The sequence below is a fragment of the Colossoma macropomum genome, unplaced genomic scaffold (genome assembly GCF_904425465.1).
Source record: "Colossoma macropomum unplaced genomic scaffold, Colossoma_macropomum, whole genome shotgun sequence".
In the NCBI taxonomy this organism is placed as follows: domain Eukaryota; kingdom Metazoa; phylum Chordata; class Actinopteri; order Characiformes; family Serrasalmidae; genus Colossoma; species Colossoma macropomum.
The window spans coordinates 14,146,269-14,164,939 of NW_023494807.1; the positions used below are offsets into that span (position 1 = coordinate 14,146,269).

Genomic DNA, 18,671 nt, shown 5'->3' on the forward strand with positions numbered 1-18,671 from the left:
GTGGAGCCCACTGTCAACTGTGTGGCTACATTAAGCGAGGATAATTCAGTGCGCAAAAAAAGCAAAAAAAGAAAAAAAAAAGAAAAAAACAGAGAAAACGGGCTCAAAACTCCAGGGCTGCGTTTAGAAACGTAACAACACGTTTATTTAAACGGAAACGGTGTTGCGTTGAACACTTGTGTTACACAAGCGTTGCAACTATGGCAGCCTAATTTTAGGTTTTTAGATTTTTCAGGGCCTGATGAAAGGGGTTTAAATGTGTGTTTTATACTTCAAAGTACCTCTTCTAACGTCTTAAGTAGTTGCGCACATCAAGCTGCTGATTGGGTAACACCTCTGACGCACCCATCAAGAGAGAAAACGTACCCGTTTCGACAAAACATCGCTCAAGCCGGAAACAGGGTGTTATATCAATTTGTCCTACCCATATCATTTCTATAGCTTGGTAATTTAATGATTCAAACGGTTTATTGTGTTTTTAACGTTAATTCAGTGCAAATTCCGATTAATATTATTACTTCCACCCTGATAGTGTAATTTAGGCGATCACAATATTCGAATTATTCTTTTAATGCTGGTAACGTTTAACGTCATTAATAAGGATATTTAGGCTATCAAATTATCCTACCTAGAGATTTCACTACAGGAGGCATTTTCTAATAGGATAATTTAGGCCATCAAAATCCTACCTACAGTTTTATGTAGAGCGCTACTTAAAATATGCAGTACGGTAGGACATTTTGACAAGGTAGCACAATTCGTCTGAACACCGGGAGTCTCCCCACTCAGCAAACACACAACGTCAGAAGTGCTGGTTACGTTGCCTGAACAAGATTGTCACAACCTCATTCTTCAGTAAGGTTGCCAGATTTTATTAACTACCTTTTGGCAACTTTGCAAAATTACATGGGGTCCTGGGGTGATTTTCTTCTTTCGCAGGTGCTCCTGTGATTTCCGTCCGAATCGGCCCTGTGGTGTTTTTTCCCTCATCTTCTGAGAAAATTACGGGCCGAATTACCTGCTGTTTTTCAATGAACTCAGCGCTCAGCAGAGCGGGGGAGACAGCATGACACTTACAGAGATGTATGCTAAATGTATCCTGAACAGCTACTTTTTATGGATTCGAAATACGTCACTGAATACATTTAGCAGTGTTTTTTCAGTGTGCAGCCATCACTGTTTTTTCAAAGTATTTCGCCCAACCCACGTGTGTAAATGAATTATTGCTGTGCACTGAGAACTTATACGTTACATAAATTCCATCCGTTAAATTCGTAGCCGACAGTCAGTAAACTGTAGGGTATAATGTAGTAGGCTAACTGAAATCAGACTGGAGCTGTTGTCCTGTCACATTCTGGCCGATAGAGGGCGTGAGGTTGAAGTACAGTTGACACGTGACCCACAACATTACAGGCACTCCGAGTTACTCTGCGGAGCTGAACGGAGGGTATTGTGCAATGTCTCTGTACAGGAATATCGTGTGGTTTATCAAAGGAATGCGGGAATATACGAGGTACTGGACACACTGGCCATAGATTCTTCAGTATCCTTTAGTGTCATTGTTTTTTTTTTTTGTTGTTGTTTTCTTTTCCTTTTCCCTGAGTGGATAGTTTATGTTAGTCTAGCTCAGTGGAGAGTTTGTATAAAAGTTGCTCATGTAGGTCAGCGCCAAGTCTTTCCTCAGTACATGTGACTTTACATAAATATTATTGTCCGTTGTTAACTGTGTGCTGAAAAGTTTTGGAGTTTGTTAACGCAGCGTTCATTGCTAAGTTTTTGCAAGTCATGGCTCATATTTTGGGAAGCAATGGCAAATTCTTAATATTAAAGGGGAACTCCACCCATTTTTCAAGAATTCTACGTAATTAAGTGGTTGAGATGTAAACAATGTTATGCAGACTGGTTTGATATGAAAGGCTCCGTTCTACAGAAACTTACAGAGCCAAAATTGTTCACAGTGATAGGAACAATATATTATTATTATTATTTTACCGTCATCAACATTGGGTATAAAACTCAGAAGACACGTGTTGGTTGTGGATAGTATATAAAATGGATGTATTTGTGTTGTAGCAGTCACGGACTGAATTATGCAGAATTTTTGAAAAAATGGTGGAATTCCCCTTTCAATTTGTCTATCTGTGCAGAGCTTTGGCCATCACTCCTAACTCCTTATTCATTGTCTTGGTGCAAGGTCAGTTTCTTGGTACAATGGGCGCTATTGACAAATGCATCTTACGCTGTGAAGTGCCTTGTCATAGCATGAATAGGCCCCTGTGCAGAGCATTTGTCTAATCCACAAAGTGAGCAAGCAGTGGTCATTTATTTTTCAACTGTAGGTGAGAACCTTCCATAGTTGGAGTAAAACACCAGATTTGATCCATTAGTGGAATATTGGCCTTGATGAATGTGCATAGATGTTCTAAAGCAAGGTAGATCAAGAATATCTCGTTCTATAGTAGGGATGCACTGGTTACAAATGCAGTAAAATTAATAAAATGCTGATATTTCATTTTGCTTTCACACAACACTATATATGCATCATCAAATCATAGTCAGATCTAAACATTTGTCAGATTCTGATATTTTATTAAGCAAATATGTAGCAATATGACGTCGATATCATCAGACATCCCTAATTGATAGCCCGAATCATCAGGTCTGAATTTATGATGCATGGATTACTAGTACTTTTGATCATTTGGTGGATCAGCTGATTGCTTGATTGACTCTTTCATTCTTTCATTCATTCATTTATGTTTGGAGCAGGGCTGGACATGAAGCAGCCTCCAAAAACTTTGTGGCCAAAGATCTGGACGTGTCAGTGGTGGGCCGATCATTCATGATCACTGGAGCCAACAGCGGTATTGGGAAAGCGGCAGCCATGGCCATAGCAAAGAAAGGTTTGTCTTCTGATTTACAGAAGTAATAATAACACTGAGACCTGGGACTGCATTTAATGTCAAACCACTGTAAATTAGATTTTCTCTCCTGATCACTACTTTTGCTAGGTGTTTTTAAAGCACTGGTATTGGACTATATAAGGTGTCTTTTATAAGATCATATTATTTTGTATTGTTTTTTTTTTTAATTGGTAGGCTGACTGATCAGTTGACTGCAGAGCTTATAATGTGTAACTATGGAGGTTCGCACAGGCCTATGTGAGGACTGAATTCTAAAGTGTGGTAAATAGAAGCCCTGTATTGAGGCCTTCTTGCGTAACTGATGCCGTGTATCCTTTGCAATAATGTTAATCTTTCTTAATCACTTGTAGCGTATTGCACAGTAAGGGAACCTTTGCACAGATTTTTCTATGAATTTCTGTCTTGCTTTAAAGGGGAACTCCACCAATTCTTCAAAATTTCTGCATTAAAATAAGATTGAACAAAGTCATTCAGAGTGGTTTGATATGAAATGCTCCGTTCACAGTGTCAGAATTGTTATAATAGTAATACTAGCACAAAATGTAGGAAAATCTGCACTTTTAAATACTGCATATGGTCACTGATCATTTAAGGTCTCATAGTTTATTTAGTAATGATTGTAATGACTCTCAGTCCAAATCCTGCCACGAAAACTCGATTAAACTACTGTATTAAAAAAAAGTGTTGATTAAAATTGACTTTGTCAGTGAATCGACAGTGATTAGTTGGCGGTTTACATATAAATATGCAAATATTTAATTCTCCTACTGAGCTCTCATACAGTAAGAATGCCTAATGGACAAGTTTACATACATTTACAGTGGATTGCAAAAGTTTAGTCAAATATTTGTCTGAAAATAAGTACACATCCACTCCGGAGAACATGATTCTGCACTGTTTAATGCACGATTACTGTTTATTTACTGAATTTAACATAATGGGGAAAAATACAGCATAAACGGTGCCTGTGTGTTCCGATATGTTAAACTAAGCAAATACATTGAAATTGTGCACTAAAATGTGCAGAAAACATTTAAGTGTGTCACCTGTAGAGGTTGTGTTCACTTACTTTTATATAGAAAATCAGTAAAACATAATCAGGGATGTTCAGACTGTTGCATTAGACTGTATATGCACACACACAGTGTTGTTCTAATTTTAAAAAAAAAGTCGTTTTAAAGACTTCTTTTTTGCAGTAACATAGCTTGACATCCTTGAGTAAGTCTATGCATGCTTCTATTTGCTTCTTCCTAGTGTACAGTTAAGTCTATTTTTACTGTTGAACTTTTTTAAAAGCTCAAAAAATAATCGGCAAAAAATCTTGGTGCCTTGCTCACTTAATGTAATTGATAATAAGAGTCTGGTTTGTTAGAGCAGGTAAAACACAAATAAATGGTACAGTACTAGAGGATTAAAAATGAGGACCACTAGTTTGTGGGAGTTACTTCTAGATATGCAGCTGATCTTTATCTCCTTGTGTGTCCCTTTCCAGGTGGAACAGTCCACCTAGTGTGCCGTAATAAAGAGTGGGCCGAGGCTGCCAGAGAGGAGATCGTCAGGGAGAGCGGTAACACTGTATGCATACTGGATTAGGACACGGTCATTAAATATATCAATAATTAAATCTCCACAATAATGGAGAAAAAAGGACAAGAATGTTGACATGATGAAATGTCTTTGCTGTATAAGTCTGTGAAAGTAAAGGTAATTTATGGCATTAGTTAATGAAAAAAAAAGCAGAGAATGGAGCAACACTAGGGGGCCAGATTGTGGAAACCAAAACTCTTAAACCAAACATTTTTTTTAAAGCAGTTTGATGTACTATGTTTGACAATTCAATCCCCAGCCCATACAGTTGCAGCTCGTTTTAAATTCATTGTGGTTGTGATATCACAACCATGGACAGATTTAAATAAGACCACCTGTTGAAGTGTTAAGGATCGTTGCTACTGCAGAGTTATTAGTTGAAGTTAAAGATTCTTACATATTTGACTTCTTTCTTGCGGCCGCTATATTGAAAGCTTAATTCCATCAGCTCAAAACTTCATCAAATGAAATCATGAAGATGTAAACAAAGCCAATCAGAGTGGTTTGATGAGAAATGCTTAATTCTACAGAAATTTATAGTCAGAATTATTCACAGTGGCGGTGATGGGAACCAGACATCTGAAGCATATAATGCCTCTAAAAGCCACATATAATGCTAAATTAAATTAGAGTGCCTCTAACTGGACGTGTCACAAGTACAAACATTTTTAAAACTAGCTCATTTTTTTCTAAATAACATCTTCTAAGTAAATAGCAAAAAAACACCAAAAGTACAAGCCCCATTCACGATCATGCAAAATAAAAGCAATGAAATAGTCATAGCTACTTACATCAGAACGGCAAGCAATTTTTGTTTACTGTTAGGCTGAATAAGGACACACAGTGTCACTGATGCAAAGCACTGCTCTTATGAAGCATCAGAAGCTATTTGACTGCTAATGGTGCCCCCTTGTGGAGAATTTACAGCCTACAAAACGTGATTCTTCATGTAGCACTAGTAACTTTAGTGATGTTACCTACCACGTTTTACACAGAAAGCAATTTAACAATGTTGCATTGATTTGGAGAACAGTTTTTTTATGTTTTAATTTTTGTTTTTCTGTTAGCTGTTGTTGCATCAAACTGTACAGCATATAAAAAGCATTTTATTTCCATACTGTCCATCCTGTGATCATCCAGAGTATGATATTTGCAACTATAGATCATATAACATGCAGAATTTCTGGGAAATAAAGACTTTACTGTGTGCAATTTGTTACATGAGATATGTTCTTGTAGGTTTCATCTAAATCTTCCCACAGTTGTTCAGCCTATGGAAAAAACTGTTTTTTCAGAGTGCATTAAACAGTGTGTTAGCGTATAATGCAGTTATTATCCTTACTGTGAAAAAAAATTTCCTTCATTATTTCTGGACATAATAATAATTTGTTAAATTGACTAAGCCATAAATATTATGCATCTTATTTCAGGAGATCCATGTCCACTTGTTGGATCTGTCAGAGACACGAAAGGTTTGGGAGTTTGCAGAGGCCTTCAAGAAAGAGTACACCTCCCTCAATGTTCTGGTTAGTTCTTGCTTATGGCTTATGTTCCTGCATCTAACAAGATTTGGAAGTTTCTAAATGATAAACACTTACGGTAGTAATAAAGTTTCTGTCATTCCGTGACATTTGGCCCAGAGGCTCTAAATGCCTTGTAGTGATCTGTCATGAAAAGTGCAACACAGAATGCAAAATGAGCTTAATCCATAACATTCTTCGATTTCTTTAAGCATTGTGAAGTTCAAGAATTTAATTATAATCTTACTAATATTAACACATATTCCTACAATGTGGTTATAATTAGGATGATATAATGGGTTGTCATTACCATAACTGTGTGTCTTTAACAGTACAACCAGTTCTGTGTTTGTAAAGTTAACAATTTTTACGTCTTGGAGAAATACTCTGGCTAAATTTAGGATTTGCTAACCCAAACCTATAGCTACCATGCAATGTATGCAATATATGTAAACTGGCTATTTCTGAATAAAAAATTTAATTCTCAATTCTCAACAAAAGTACTCAACACATTGGTTAATATATGCTTAATATAGCTACTGCCAGATGATCAGGGATAAGTTGTAGGATTTCTTAACTATACCTTTCCCTGTAACTTTTCATTTCTGTGTTAGTCACATAAGCAATTGTTTGAAAAAAAAAAAACTGTATCGCATAACATAAGTAAACAAGTCTTGTTGGATTTATAGTAAAATCATGGTTATTCCATGGTTATAGCCTGATGTTCTTGCTCCCCATTCTCTCTCTCAGATTAATAACGCTGGCTGTATGGTGAACCAGAGGGAACTGACCTCAGATGGTCTGGAGAAAAATTTTGCTACCAACACTCTGGGTAAGGCATGTATATTACCTGTGTAATAACTAACATTGATTATCTCGTAACAATGGCACATGTCAAGATCTGGCGTATATATGAGACAGTGAGTGAACATAAGGTTCTCATAGTCGACATGTTGAATGCAGGAGAAATGGGCAGGTGGGAATACCTGAGTGACTTTGACAAGGGCCAGATCGTTAAAGTCAGACGACTGGGTCAGAGCTTCCTGGTCAGCAGCGGTAAGTACCCGCCACCAGTGGTCTGAGAAGGGATAAACCATGAACCGGCAATAGTGTGCAGCCAACGGTCATCGAACGTGAGGGCAATAAAGTCAATCCCATCTGGTCCAAACCTGACAGAAGCGCTACTGTGGCACAAGGTACAGAAATATTTAAATGATGTCCTGGTCCATAGACAGCCGGCACTTGTTCACCGTTTATCTGGGGAAATGATGGAACTGTGGGAAGAAGAGAAGCCGGTGGAGGAAATGTGATGCTTTCGGGAATGTTTTGCTGGGAAGTCCTGGGTTGGAGCTTTCATGTGGACATCAATTTGACACATGCCACCTACCTAAGCATTGCTTCGGACAAGGTACACCTCTTTATGGCAATGGCTTTTAGAGTCCGTGCCTCGGCAGGTTAAAGTTGTTTTTGGCAGCACACGGAGGATGGTTCATTTGTGTGTGTGTGTGTGTGTGTGTGTGTGTGTGTGTGTGTATGTATATATATATATATATATATATATATATATATATATATATATGTATATATATATGTATATATGAAAATTATTTTTTTTTGCTTTCGTTTCTAATTTAATACAAAATTGAAAAGTTAAATCTTTGAAATATTAACATGGATTTCAGAATTTTTTAGTATTTGATATGTACATCTTTTGCTTTCAATGACACTCTAGCTAGCATGAACCACACAAGTTTGTGCAAGGTCTCTGATGAGTAGAAAAAATCCACCTGAGAGTCAACTGAACACGAGCTTCAGTGGAAAGGATAAGACTGAAAAAAAAAATCTGACCTTTTAATACACAAGGTTTTTATGAGATCAATGTCACATATTTGCTTAAATTTGAAGAGTGATCTAAAACAGTGCAGCAGGCTGTTTTTTCTTCATTCGTCTTTCAAACCAAACTGTGTGTGTGTGTGTGTGTGTATATATATATATATATATATATATATATATATATATATATATACACACACACCACATGGGGAAAATTAAGTCATACAAGAAGCAGATCCACAATACAGCCACAATAATACCATTGCTATTATATTGTTACACACTACAATCTATTGAAATGCATGGATAAATAATGGATGAATAATGTGACCTTCAAGATTAGGCTGCATTATTTTGACCAAAATAACTGACTTTTGTGGAATTACATCTCAACACCATGAATGACCTTGATTCACCCAAAGAAACACAACACTAGGATTGGTTTGAGGGCTAATTTGCATATAGAAGCCGTCTGTGATGTCACCATTACAAAGACCAAGAAAGCAAATAATGTATTGTGCAGGCCCATTCACAACATATATCAAAGGCTTCAAAGCTGAGTAAACCAGTGACTCTGTAAAAACTCCACTGTCTTTGTTTAGGTGTCTATGTTCTCATAAAGTGTCTGATTCCTCTGCTGGAGAAGAGCAGAGACCCAAGAGTTGTGAGTATAAGCTTACTTGCATAAAAAGGAAACTTTATTTGTGCTCCCTCTGTACATTTTGCACATAAAAGATTTCACTGTTAGAAAGAAGGATCGATGTTCTTAGCATACAAAGTGTTATTTTCATATCTGTAATTTGGGTATTTCTAAAATTTCCCTCTTGTACTTTAATTAAAATCAAATAAAATGAACTGAGGAGCAGTGTTTTTCTGTCACACTAGATCACTGTGTCTTCAGGAGGCATGCTGGTACAGAAACTGAACCCAACAGACCTGCAGACTGAGAGGACGACCTTTGATGGCACAATGGTCTGCGCCCAGAACAAGGTATATAACTGCTGCAGAGTTTAAACTTGCTAAGCATTTACACTTAAACACTGTATATGTAAAAATGTAAATGCTGAAGATGTAAAGTACACTGTGCAAATGTCAGAGACCACCCTTCATTTATCTTCATTTGTCAGCATCCAGGAAACAGCAGAAAATATATCACTGTCCATTTTTGTCAGTTTTTCAGTTGTTGACATAAGTTGAAAGTGCCTGTTGCCCTGTACATTGTGTGTAAATCTCATGATGAATGGACTGAAAGAAATGGCCCAAAATTACTAGGAAAAAAGTTTGGTTTCATTGACTTACATTAAAAGTAAAGTATGTTTTTCCTTCTCCTATAAAGTTATCATTTTGGAGATTTGGAGGTTTTCTTCCCACAGAAGCAATATATTGAACAGAAAATTACATAGAAACCTCAACAACTACTCACAGTATCATTTTTCTTTTTCTCAGTAACAGCTTCTTAAACAGCTACATATCCTTTCAGACCCACAGTGTTGAGTGTTCTTTTCTCAGTGGAGGGATGGACTGAAACACCTGTGGATTTTAATGATTTTTTTTTAACTCCAGTTTTGGGAACCTGACTTTTTTCAGTAATTTTGCTTTGACTTACCCCTTCCTTATGTAAATTGATTATATCTAAACATCACCTGAAAATAAATAATTTGTAAATAAGCAAAGGGTGGTTTCTGACTGTAGCACACCATGTGCTACACTGGGCAAATAAAGGACGCTGGAGGCAGGAGAAACATATGCATTAGTCATTTCAAACTTCATTGTCATGCCAAACAAACAAAAAACGACTCACCCATAACCAAAGCCGGCCACATTTCAGTGGCGTCAGAGCTAGACTTTTCAGTCCTTATCTATCTTGAGCTTTTCAGCTTTGCAGTCTGTCACTGCTGCTGCTCGTCCCTCTTTTTATTTCTCTCTGTTCCCTCTCTGCTCCTATTAAAGGTGCTCAAATTTCCCCCTAATGAGAGCAGGCTGCATGAGCACCTTTAAACAGAGCAGAGAGGGAACAGAGAGAGAGAGAAAAAGAGCGCCTAAGTCAAGAGGGAAAGAGAGCTGGTTGCTTCGCCTCCTCGTCACCGCTCCCCAGCTTGGCCACCAGGATCAAACGTGAGGCATAATCTAGCGACCTTGCTGTGGAACAGGGGGCGGGGCTTGGGAGGCGGAGTTCGGGACTTGTGCGCCGCCTTTATGCCTCTCATGGCTGTTGTCTTCCCCCCGCTGTCACTCGCGACACTCAGCATGTGTGGCTCTTGCAGCTGTCAGCGGGTCCTGGGGTATGGGAGCTTTTGCACAGTACTGCTATACACACACACGCACATAAATTATATATATATATATATATATATATACATATATATATATATAATAAAATAATATATATATATATATATATATATATATACACACACACACACATATGAGAGAGAGAGATAAATATACAGATATAGACATAGTAGATAGATAGATAGATAGATATAGATATATACACACATACGCACAGATATATATGCACTAACTTGAGTTCTGTATAAAATTAGCTGAGTGACGCGTACAGCCTATACTTAATTCAGGAACGTCTAATACCTTAGAAACAGAGTAAGAAAATAGAGTCTATTTTTATGTCTCCTTTAACTAAGGGTTCAAGGTAAGAAAAGCAGAAAGGCGAGGTGTCTTTTATTATGTTTTGACTTTTTAATCACATTAACGAGGCAAATGCCACCCTGCACTGCCGGAAGTGCTGAATGTAACCTCCCACAGGCGGAGAGAGAAGCGCTTCTGTTCCCCTCCAGGCAGTTGCCAAGCAACAGGTGACACTAAGCGCCACAGGGTGACTGCTGGACACAGCTGAGTCTGAACAGAGTAATGATGATGACCTTTATCCAAACACTCACTTTCCACCGCTATCTATGAAACCTGAAAGATCACAGCAAGCATGTATGTGTGTGTGTCGTGGTCTATAGAGGCAGCAAGTGGTGATGACGGAGGTTTGGGCTAAAGCGCATCCCAAGATCCATTTCTCTGTGATGCATCCAGGCTGGGTGGACACTCCAGGTATCAATGGGCTTGTACCAGCACTTAATACTCTAATAACACTCTATTATCACATGTTAACTGATTTATATGCTAAGAAGAGATGGTACGATACCACTTTGTCTTTTCTAGTACCAATACTGATACTGAAAGATGGCTGTCTAAGAGTACTATACTTAAATTACTCAAACAACAGTGAGAAGTAAATAGCCAACATGACTAATACAAAACAGCCTTTTTAAAATATATCAAATATTGCATGAAAATAGGATTCTTTAGACGAATGGGGTGCTTTTTTTTTTGTTTTATACAGTTCATTAAATTCTTGATATTAACTGGGTGTGTGAGGTACAAACTCCAAGGTACTGGGTCATTATTTTGAGTAAGTTGATGGTAAGTTTAAGACAGCTGAACTAAATTAGACAGAAATGGTAAATACAAACATAAATCAATCTAAATCATAAAATGGAAGCATTAAATGGTAAGGACCCAGTATAAACATAGTAAGAATCACGGTTTCATTTACTGCCCAGTTTTAGTTTTATTTCTAATAGGCAGGTATGTAATATATAGGACTCGTGTCTTTGTACCACCTTTTTACCCATATACTGTCATATGTGAAAAGAAAAAAAAATCACAGTTTGTTGATTTCCAATATAAAAATAAGTTAACATCCTCTATAGAGAACAAACTTAAGGCATTTTTCTGCCAATTTTAGTGCACAATTTCAATTTTCTTTGCTGAGTTTAACATATTGGAAAATTATTAAACATTCAGTGTTGTTTTTTCCAATATGTGAAATTCAGCAAGTAAATAGTATTTGTGTATTAAAATGTGCAGAGATGTGTTCTCTGTAGAGGACATGTTGATTCATTTTCACTTAGAAAAGCAAAAAACCATGTCATTTAACCAAGGGCACCCAAACAAACCACTGTAACTAGCTGGTACAGTGCTGGATTTTTTTTTAATTTCCCTTCTCACTTAAACACGTGACATTACAGCAAAATTTGGTGTCAGTATGTTTGTATTTACAACCTTGTTACTCCATACAGTTATCATTTACTGTGATATTTGACTAAATGCTTTTAGCAGCTTAATACAACCCCAATTCCGAAAATGTTGGGATGCTGTGTAAATAAATAAACAAGTGTTAATAAAAAAAGAAGCAATGATTTGCAAATCTCATATTTTACTCACAGTAGAACACAACACATATCAGATGTTGAAAGTGAGACATTTTACCATTCCATGAAAAACATTAACTCATTTACAACTTGATGGCAGTAAAGCATCTTAAAAAAGTTGGCACAGGGTCATGTCTACCATTTTGTAGCATCCCGTCTTCTTTTAACAGCAGTCTGTAAACATCTGGGAAGTGAGGAGACCAATCGCTGGAGTTTTGGGAGAGGAATGTTCTTCTTTTTCGCTTCATGATGTGCCAAATGTTTTCTATTGGTGAATGGTCTGGACTGCAGGCAGGTCAGTTCAGCACCCAGACTCTTCTTCTGCGAAGCCATGCTGTTGTAATGGATGCAGTATGTGGTTTAGCATTGTCTTGCTGAAATATGCAAGGCCTCTCCTGAAAGAGACGTTGTCCGGATGGGAGCATATGTTGTTCTAAAACATCTACATACTGTTCAGCATTGATAGTGGCCTTCCAGATGTGTAAGCTGCCCATGCCATTGGCACTAATGCAACCCCATACCATCAGAGATGCAGGCTTTTGAACTGTGCACTGATAACAAGCTGGATGGTCCCTCTCCTCTTGAGTCCGCAGGACAGTGTCCATGGTTTCCGAAAAGAATTTCAAATTTTGATTCGTCTGACCACAGAACAGTTTTCCATTTTGCCTCAGTCCATTTTAAATGAGCTTTGGCCCAGAGAAGACAGCGGCGTGTTGACATAAGGCTTCTTCTTTGCATGATACAGCTTTAACTTGCATTTGTGGATTGCACGGTAAACTGTGTTCACAGACAATGATTTCTGGAAGTGTTCCTGAGCTCATGCAGTGATTTCCAGTACAGAATTGTGCCTGTTTTTAATGCAGTGCTGCCTGAGGGCCTGAAGACGTACATCCAATATTGACCGTCAGCCTTGTCCCTTGCGTACAGGGATTTTTCCAGATTCTCTGAATCTTTTGATGATATTATGTACTGTACATGGTAGGATATCCAAAGTCTTCACAATTTTATGTTGAGGAACATTTTTCTGAAATTGTTCCACAATTTTTAGACGCAGTTTTTTGCAGATTGGTGAACATCTGCCCATCTTGAGACTCTGCCTCTTTAAAATGCTCTTTTTATACCCAGTCATGTTTTTTAGTTGCAAATTACTCTTCTGGCTGTTTTTTTTTTTATTATTACCACTTACTTTTCCAGCCTTTTGGTGCCTCTGTCCCAACTTTTGAGTTGCGTTGCTGCCATCGACTTCTAAATGAGTTAGTGTGTTTCATGAAATGTAAAATGTCTCACTTTCAACATCTGATATGTGTTCTGTGTTCTGTTGTGATTTTATTTACATTTATTTACATTTTATACAGCGTCCCAACTTTTTTAGAATTGGGGTTGTAGTTAGAACCTTTTAAGCATGCCAGGTATTTCAGTTTAGTCAGACTGTTTAGTTACTTGCTATCATTTTACACAAAATAATTACACAGCACTTTGGAAATTGTTCCACATATATAACTAGTAAATACCTAAAACATGCTGGGCCTTTCCGTGTAATTTAGTTAAACTGTTAAAATGTTAGCCAAAATAATTACCAAGTACATTGGAGTTTGTACCTCACACTTACCCAGTCAATACCGTAGAACCTAGGGGACCGTAAAAGAAAGTGTTGTTAAGAAGGGTATTGTGATGCTTCAATACTGCTTGTTCTGATGTTAACGTTAGGCTACAATTGGCTGCAGATATGATGTGAACTACTTTACTTAATCATGTTATGCTACAAACAATTCTGTGAAATTCTGTTCTATGTTCGTTACAGAATCTGATCAGATTCATCAGATACTGAATATTCACCATTTCTAATGCTAATGTAATGGCTTTATTTGAGATTTTATTTGCTACACGATGACTTTATACTGCATCTACTGAATATTTAAATTAAGCCCTTCTTAGGGGGTTCATCAGGAATAGCTGAAACAGCACCACAGCCTTTGCAGAATTCGTTTTGCCGTTAGAGCAGGCATACGTACTGTACTTTTCAGCTGGTGACTTTGTTGTTGCAGTATTACTGGCCTACTAATTGCAACCACCCCCAAATTGGGCTTCTGTTCAAAAATGACACATTTACTAAGAAATTCCTCCCCTTTAAGATTTCTAGTTTTTCTCGCTTTTCTCTGGAAGTGTTAACATCAAGGAAATCCTGTGCGTGCTCAGCAGTACAGTAGACGTCACAGCGTGTATAAATCTCTATAATCTCCAGAATTCCACTCCACCCTGCTCTAAATCGCATTAATCTGTAGTATTAGAGTTGTTTACCAGCGGTGCTGTGGAATAGCACACTCATAAGCTCTGGCTTGATGTGTCTGGCTCAGCGGTTGCCACGGCGATGCCTCAGTTCTACCAGATGATGCGAGACAGGCTGCGGACGGCAGCGCAAGGAGCGGATACAGTCGTCTGGCTCGCAGTGTCCAAGCCTGCTATGGAAACAGCCAGCGGACTCTTCTTTCAAGGTGTGTATGATACAGTGTGTTCACATCAAACCACCCGGAATGACTCGGCATTTGAATTATTATGCATTTTTAAAATCAGCTCCACTTACTATATAGGTGCACTTGTAGTCCTACAATTACTGACTGTAGTTCATCTGTTTCACTGGATACTTTGCTAGCCCACTTTTACCCTGTTCTTCAGTGGTCAGGACCCCCACAGGAGCACCACAGAACAGGTATTATTTGGGTGGTGGATCATTCTCAGCACCCCAGTGACACTGACTTGGTGGTGGCGTGTCAGTGTGTGTGTTGTGCTGGTACAAGTGGATCAGTTTTTAAACACCTCAGTGTCACTGCTGGACTGAGAAGAGTCCACCAACCAAAAATATCCAGCCAACAGCATCCTGTGACCACGGATGAAGGACTAGTGGATGACCAACACAAACTGTGCAGCAGCAGATGAGCTATTGTCTCTGACTTTACATCTACAAGGTGGACCAACAAGGTAGGTGAGTCTAAAAGAGTGGACAGTGAGTGAACACTGTTTAAAAACTCCAGGAGCACTGCTGTAGTTGTAGAACTACAAAGTGCACCTATATGTAAGTGGAGCTGATAAAATGGACAAAGAATGTAGATACATGGTGGTGTTCCTAATAAAGTGCTCAGTGAGTGCATAGACGTTTGCAAAATGGTTGTTTTTTATGTTAAATTTAGCAAATAAACAGTAAGTGTGCATTAAAATGTGCAGAAGTGTGTTCTCTGTAGAGGATATGTTAACTTATTTTCACTTAGAAAATCAACAGAACATGTAATTTAAGCACCCACTCTTTTGCATACGAGAAAAGCTGAGCACATTTGAACTGTAAACTCCTCAAAATAATAATAATTGTTAATAAACAACACACCAATGCACAGTTTATGCTATTACTATTTTGTATCAGGCCACAAAAATACAGCATATCTCTGAGAGAGACTGTAATAACTAATTAGAAAATATCTTCGTGTTTAAAATCTGAACACACTGCCTGAGTTAAGCATGACTGTATGATATTAATATTATATGATAATAACTGGACACATACAGTACTCCACAAAGGTCACAGACCACCCTTTATCGGTTGAATTTTCATTCAAAATAATTATTAAAGTACTTAGTATATCCACCCTATGCCTTTATTACAGCTCCAGTCTTTTTGAGAGACTTGCTTTCAATTTTTCAAAGAAATCTGCAGGGACTTTCCCACATCTTCAGTGTTCAGTCTTAGAAGTTGGTTGCATTTTCTGCTTCTCACAATCTGAGTAATACCAAACACATTAAATTAATGTTTGTTCTGTGAACACCATCAGCTTCCTTCTTTCACACATTTTCTGTTTTTCTTTGTTTGTTTAACTGCTGTTTATTGGGTGGTGACAGTTTTGATGATCTGCCAGGTCTTGCATGGTGGTTAGGAGTCTCATTTTCTTAATATCAGGGGTTCTCAACTTTATGCAACTCACCGCCCTCATAACCCACACCAAAAGCTTTCATGGTCCACAACAAGAATTATTACTCACTGTAAAAAGCCCTATAAAGATCACTTTGAATTGAACTAAATTGAATGTAGTCTGAATTCCATATGATCAAAAAGAGAAGCGTTTTACACTGAACACTGAAAATATAAACATATCTAGCTAGCTATGTTGGCTACATCAGTCATGCATTATGCCGGAGCTTGATCTAAATATTTAGATATTTAGATTGTAATATTTGTCATGTTTAAAATAGTTAGGTTAAATATCAGTTAAACACATTTAATATAAATGTTATTTAATGTAAGTTATTTATATTAAAGGTGTGTGTATATACACACATATACATATATAGATATATAGATATAGATAGATAGATAGATAGATAGATAGGCTATGGTCACTCAGTTATCCACACTCTGTACAATTGCAGTGGGCAGAACACACAACACATCAAACCTTGAGGCGGATGGCGTACAATAGCAGAATACCTCGTCAAGTTCCACTTCTGTCAGCCAGGAACAGAAAGCTGAGGCTGCAGTGGGAACAATAATAATTTTTTAGTCCAGTTTTGTTTTTTTCCCCCACTTATTTTCCTTTTACTTTCCCCTTCCTCCTGAAAAATGAATAACCTCTACTTAATGGCTATTTTTACAGAAAATAAAAAAAATCAAGGGTGGTCTCTGACTTCTGCACAATACTGGACTACACAGTACAAATTACATTGGTTAGGTTCTTTAATGTAATTTTTACACAGTCTAACCGATCCAAATTCTAACACGACTAACAAGCTAATATCGCCAATTTGCCTGACATCACACTTAGCCATGCTAGCTTTTGCTCATTGTTCTCTGCATTACGTATTTCAGATCGGAGAATTGTTCCGACTCACCTGCCCTTGGCATGGACACACAGCTCTCAGGAGGACGTCCAGGTCTTCATAGGTCAATTGAAGACCCTCGCCCTGGCCGTAAGGCCCAGTGGGTTATCAGCCAATGCCTGAGGTGTGCTCAAAATAGCTGAGATTCATATCCTACTCTGCTGTCACTTATATCCAGGCCTGGAGGACCACAGTATAACACTGATTAGTATTTTCTCTGCACCAACACACTTGGTTTAAGTCATGATGTTACCAAGGTGGCCTCATTAGCTGGTGAGTTCATATGTGTTGGAGAAGGGAAAACACTGAAGTGCATCAGTAGCTTACTCCTACATGTTAGAACCTTCAGAGGTTCTACTTACTTAACAAAACTAATTTACAACACTTTTGATTGTGGTATTATTACTACCATATTAAAACATGAAGATGTCAAGAAAGAAAACTGAAAACAACTTTGATGTTCCAAATGTCCTTAGATGATCTCAGCTGCAAGGTCATAAAACCAGATGTCTGGCCGCAAAACACTGATGTAATTAATGCAAAACAAAAGATACACAGTTGATCGATTAATGCTTGTATGCTGTGGTTGCACTGGCACTCTCTTATAAGGCAGCCAGCACACTGCATGCATATTTAGAATCATTTCAGTGGTTTTGAATGGTGTGATAAATAATGTATAAATCACAGTATTGGTCTCTTCACAATCCACTGTGCATATAAAAGTATATATTATCGTATATTTATGCAAACGTTACTCTAGAAATGTCTACACATATTACAGATATATATAGTGAGAACCTACCTGAGCTGCTGAGGTGGAACGCAGTAAACTTTGGCTGATGTAAAACACTGAAGCTCTCTCTCTGACCACAATTCAAAAGTACCAGCCGTGTAGTCACTTAGTGTTCTCTGAGTGCACCGAAGTGCTAAATAGTGTTGCGTGGTTAGCATCGTGTGATGAACATGCTACTTCTGGGAACCGCCCAGGTCTAAACCTGCACAACATATTGAGAAAAGTAAAAAAAATAAAAAAATAAATAAAATGTCCTTGAAAAAGAAAAGAAAAACACAAAAAACTGAAGTGTTATTTTTTTACCACATGGCTTTAGCTGCCTTGCTGGTCTGTTTTTAAAGCCTAAATGACTAGTTAATTAGCACCCACATAAAATGTTTGCTTGTACAAAATGGTTGTTTTCCAGTCTCATACCCAGCTACAGAAGCCCATTCACACCAAGCAGAGGAGAAAAAAATAGCGTATGATGTTTTTCTCTTCTGTTTCTGGCAGTATATGTCAAAACTTTCACTTATTTCCTCACAAAGTTAACATATTGAAATAATGACCTGTTTTCTCAAAGTGCTGATAATGACTCTGAAATAATTATTTACTTTCTTGAAATTTAATAACTTATTATTTTAACAAAATACTGAAGGAGTCATTATTTTGAGATATTAAAGTTCTATTGAGTTGAATTAGTTCTACCTAGGGAGGTGCTGCTATTGGAGTGATTATTGATGAGATTTAATCCATTATGAATCTGCCATGTCTGTAGCTTTTAGAAGTCTGATAAGTAATAAGTAATAATTCCAGAGTGAATCATCATCATCTATAATTTGCTGAACTCTGAGCTTCCTCAGTAATAGTAGTGCTGTTCAAATTGACATCACAATAATGTAATAACAAAACATCACAGTAATGTAATAATAAAACCGGTTAACAGAAAAAC

General features: G+C 37.6%; 1 protein-coding gene across 1 annotated transcript; it reads left to right on the top strand.

Moving 5' to 3' along the window:
* Positions 1-1,422: 1,422 nt before the first annotated feature.
* Positions 1,423-17,837, top strand: LOC118797381 (dehydrogenase/reductase SDR family member 12). The gene is made up of 10 exons (XM_036556720.1): positions 1,423-1,513; positions 2,770-2,903; positions 4,417-4,499; positions 5,942-6,037; positions 6,782-6,863; positions 8,467-8,528; positions 8,750-8,854; positions 10,834-10,924; positions 14,442-14,579; positions 16,937-17,837. Exons 1-10 carry the CDS (start codon positions 1,458-1,460, stop codon positions 17,068-17,070), a joined length of 981 nt encoding a protein of 326 aa, XP_036412613.1. The 5' UTR covers positions 1,423-1,457; the 3' UTR covers positions 17,071-17,837.
* The last annotated feature ends 834 nt before the right edge of the window (positions 17,838-18,671 follow it).

What these genes read in the sequence shown, in the direction of transcription:
- LOC118797381 (XM_036556720.1), top strand. Translation starts at nt 1,458, where the DNA reads ATGTCTCTGTACAGGAATATCGTGTGGTTTATCAAAGGAATGCGGGAA. An exon ending in GGAATGCGGGAATATACGAG is followed by an intron (nt 1,514 to 2,769) that starts GTACTGGACACA and finishes TGTTTGGAGCAG; the next exon opens with GGCTGGACATGAAGCAGCCT. An exon ending in CATGGCCATAGCAAAGAAAG is followed by an intron (nt 2,904 to 4,416) that starts GTTTGTCTTCTG and finishes GTCCCTTTCCAG; the next exon opens with GTGGAACAGTCCACCTAGTG.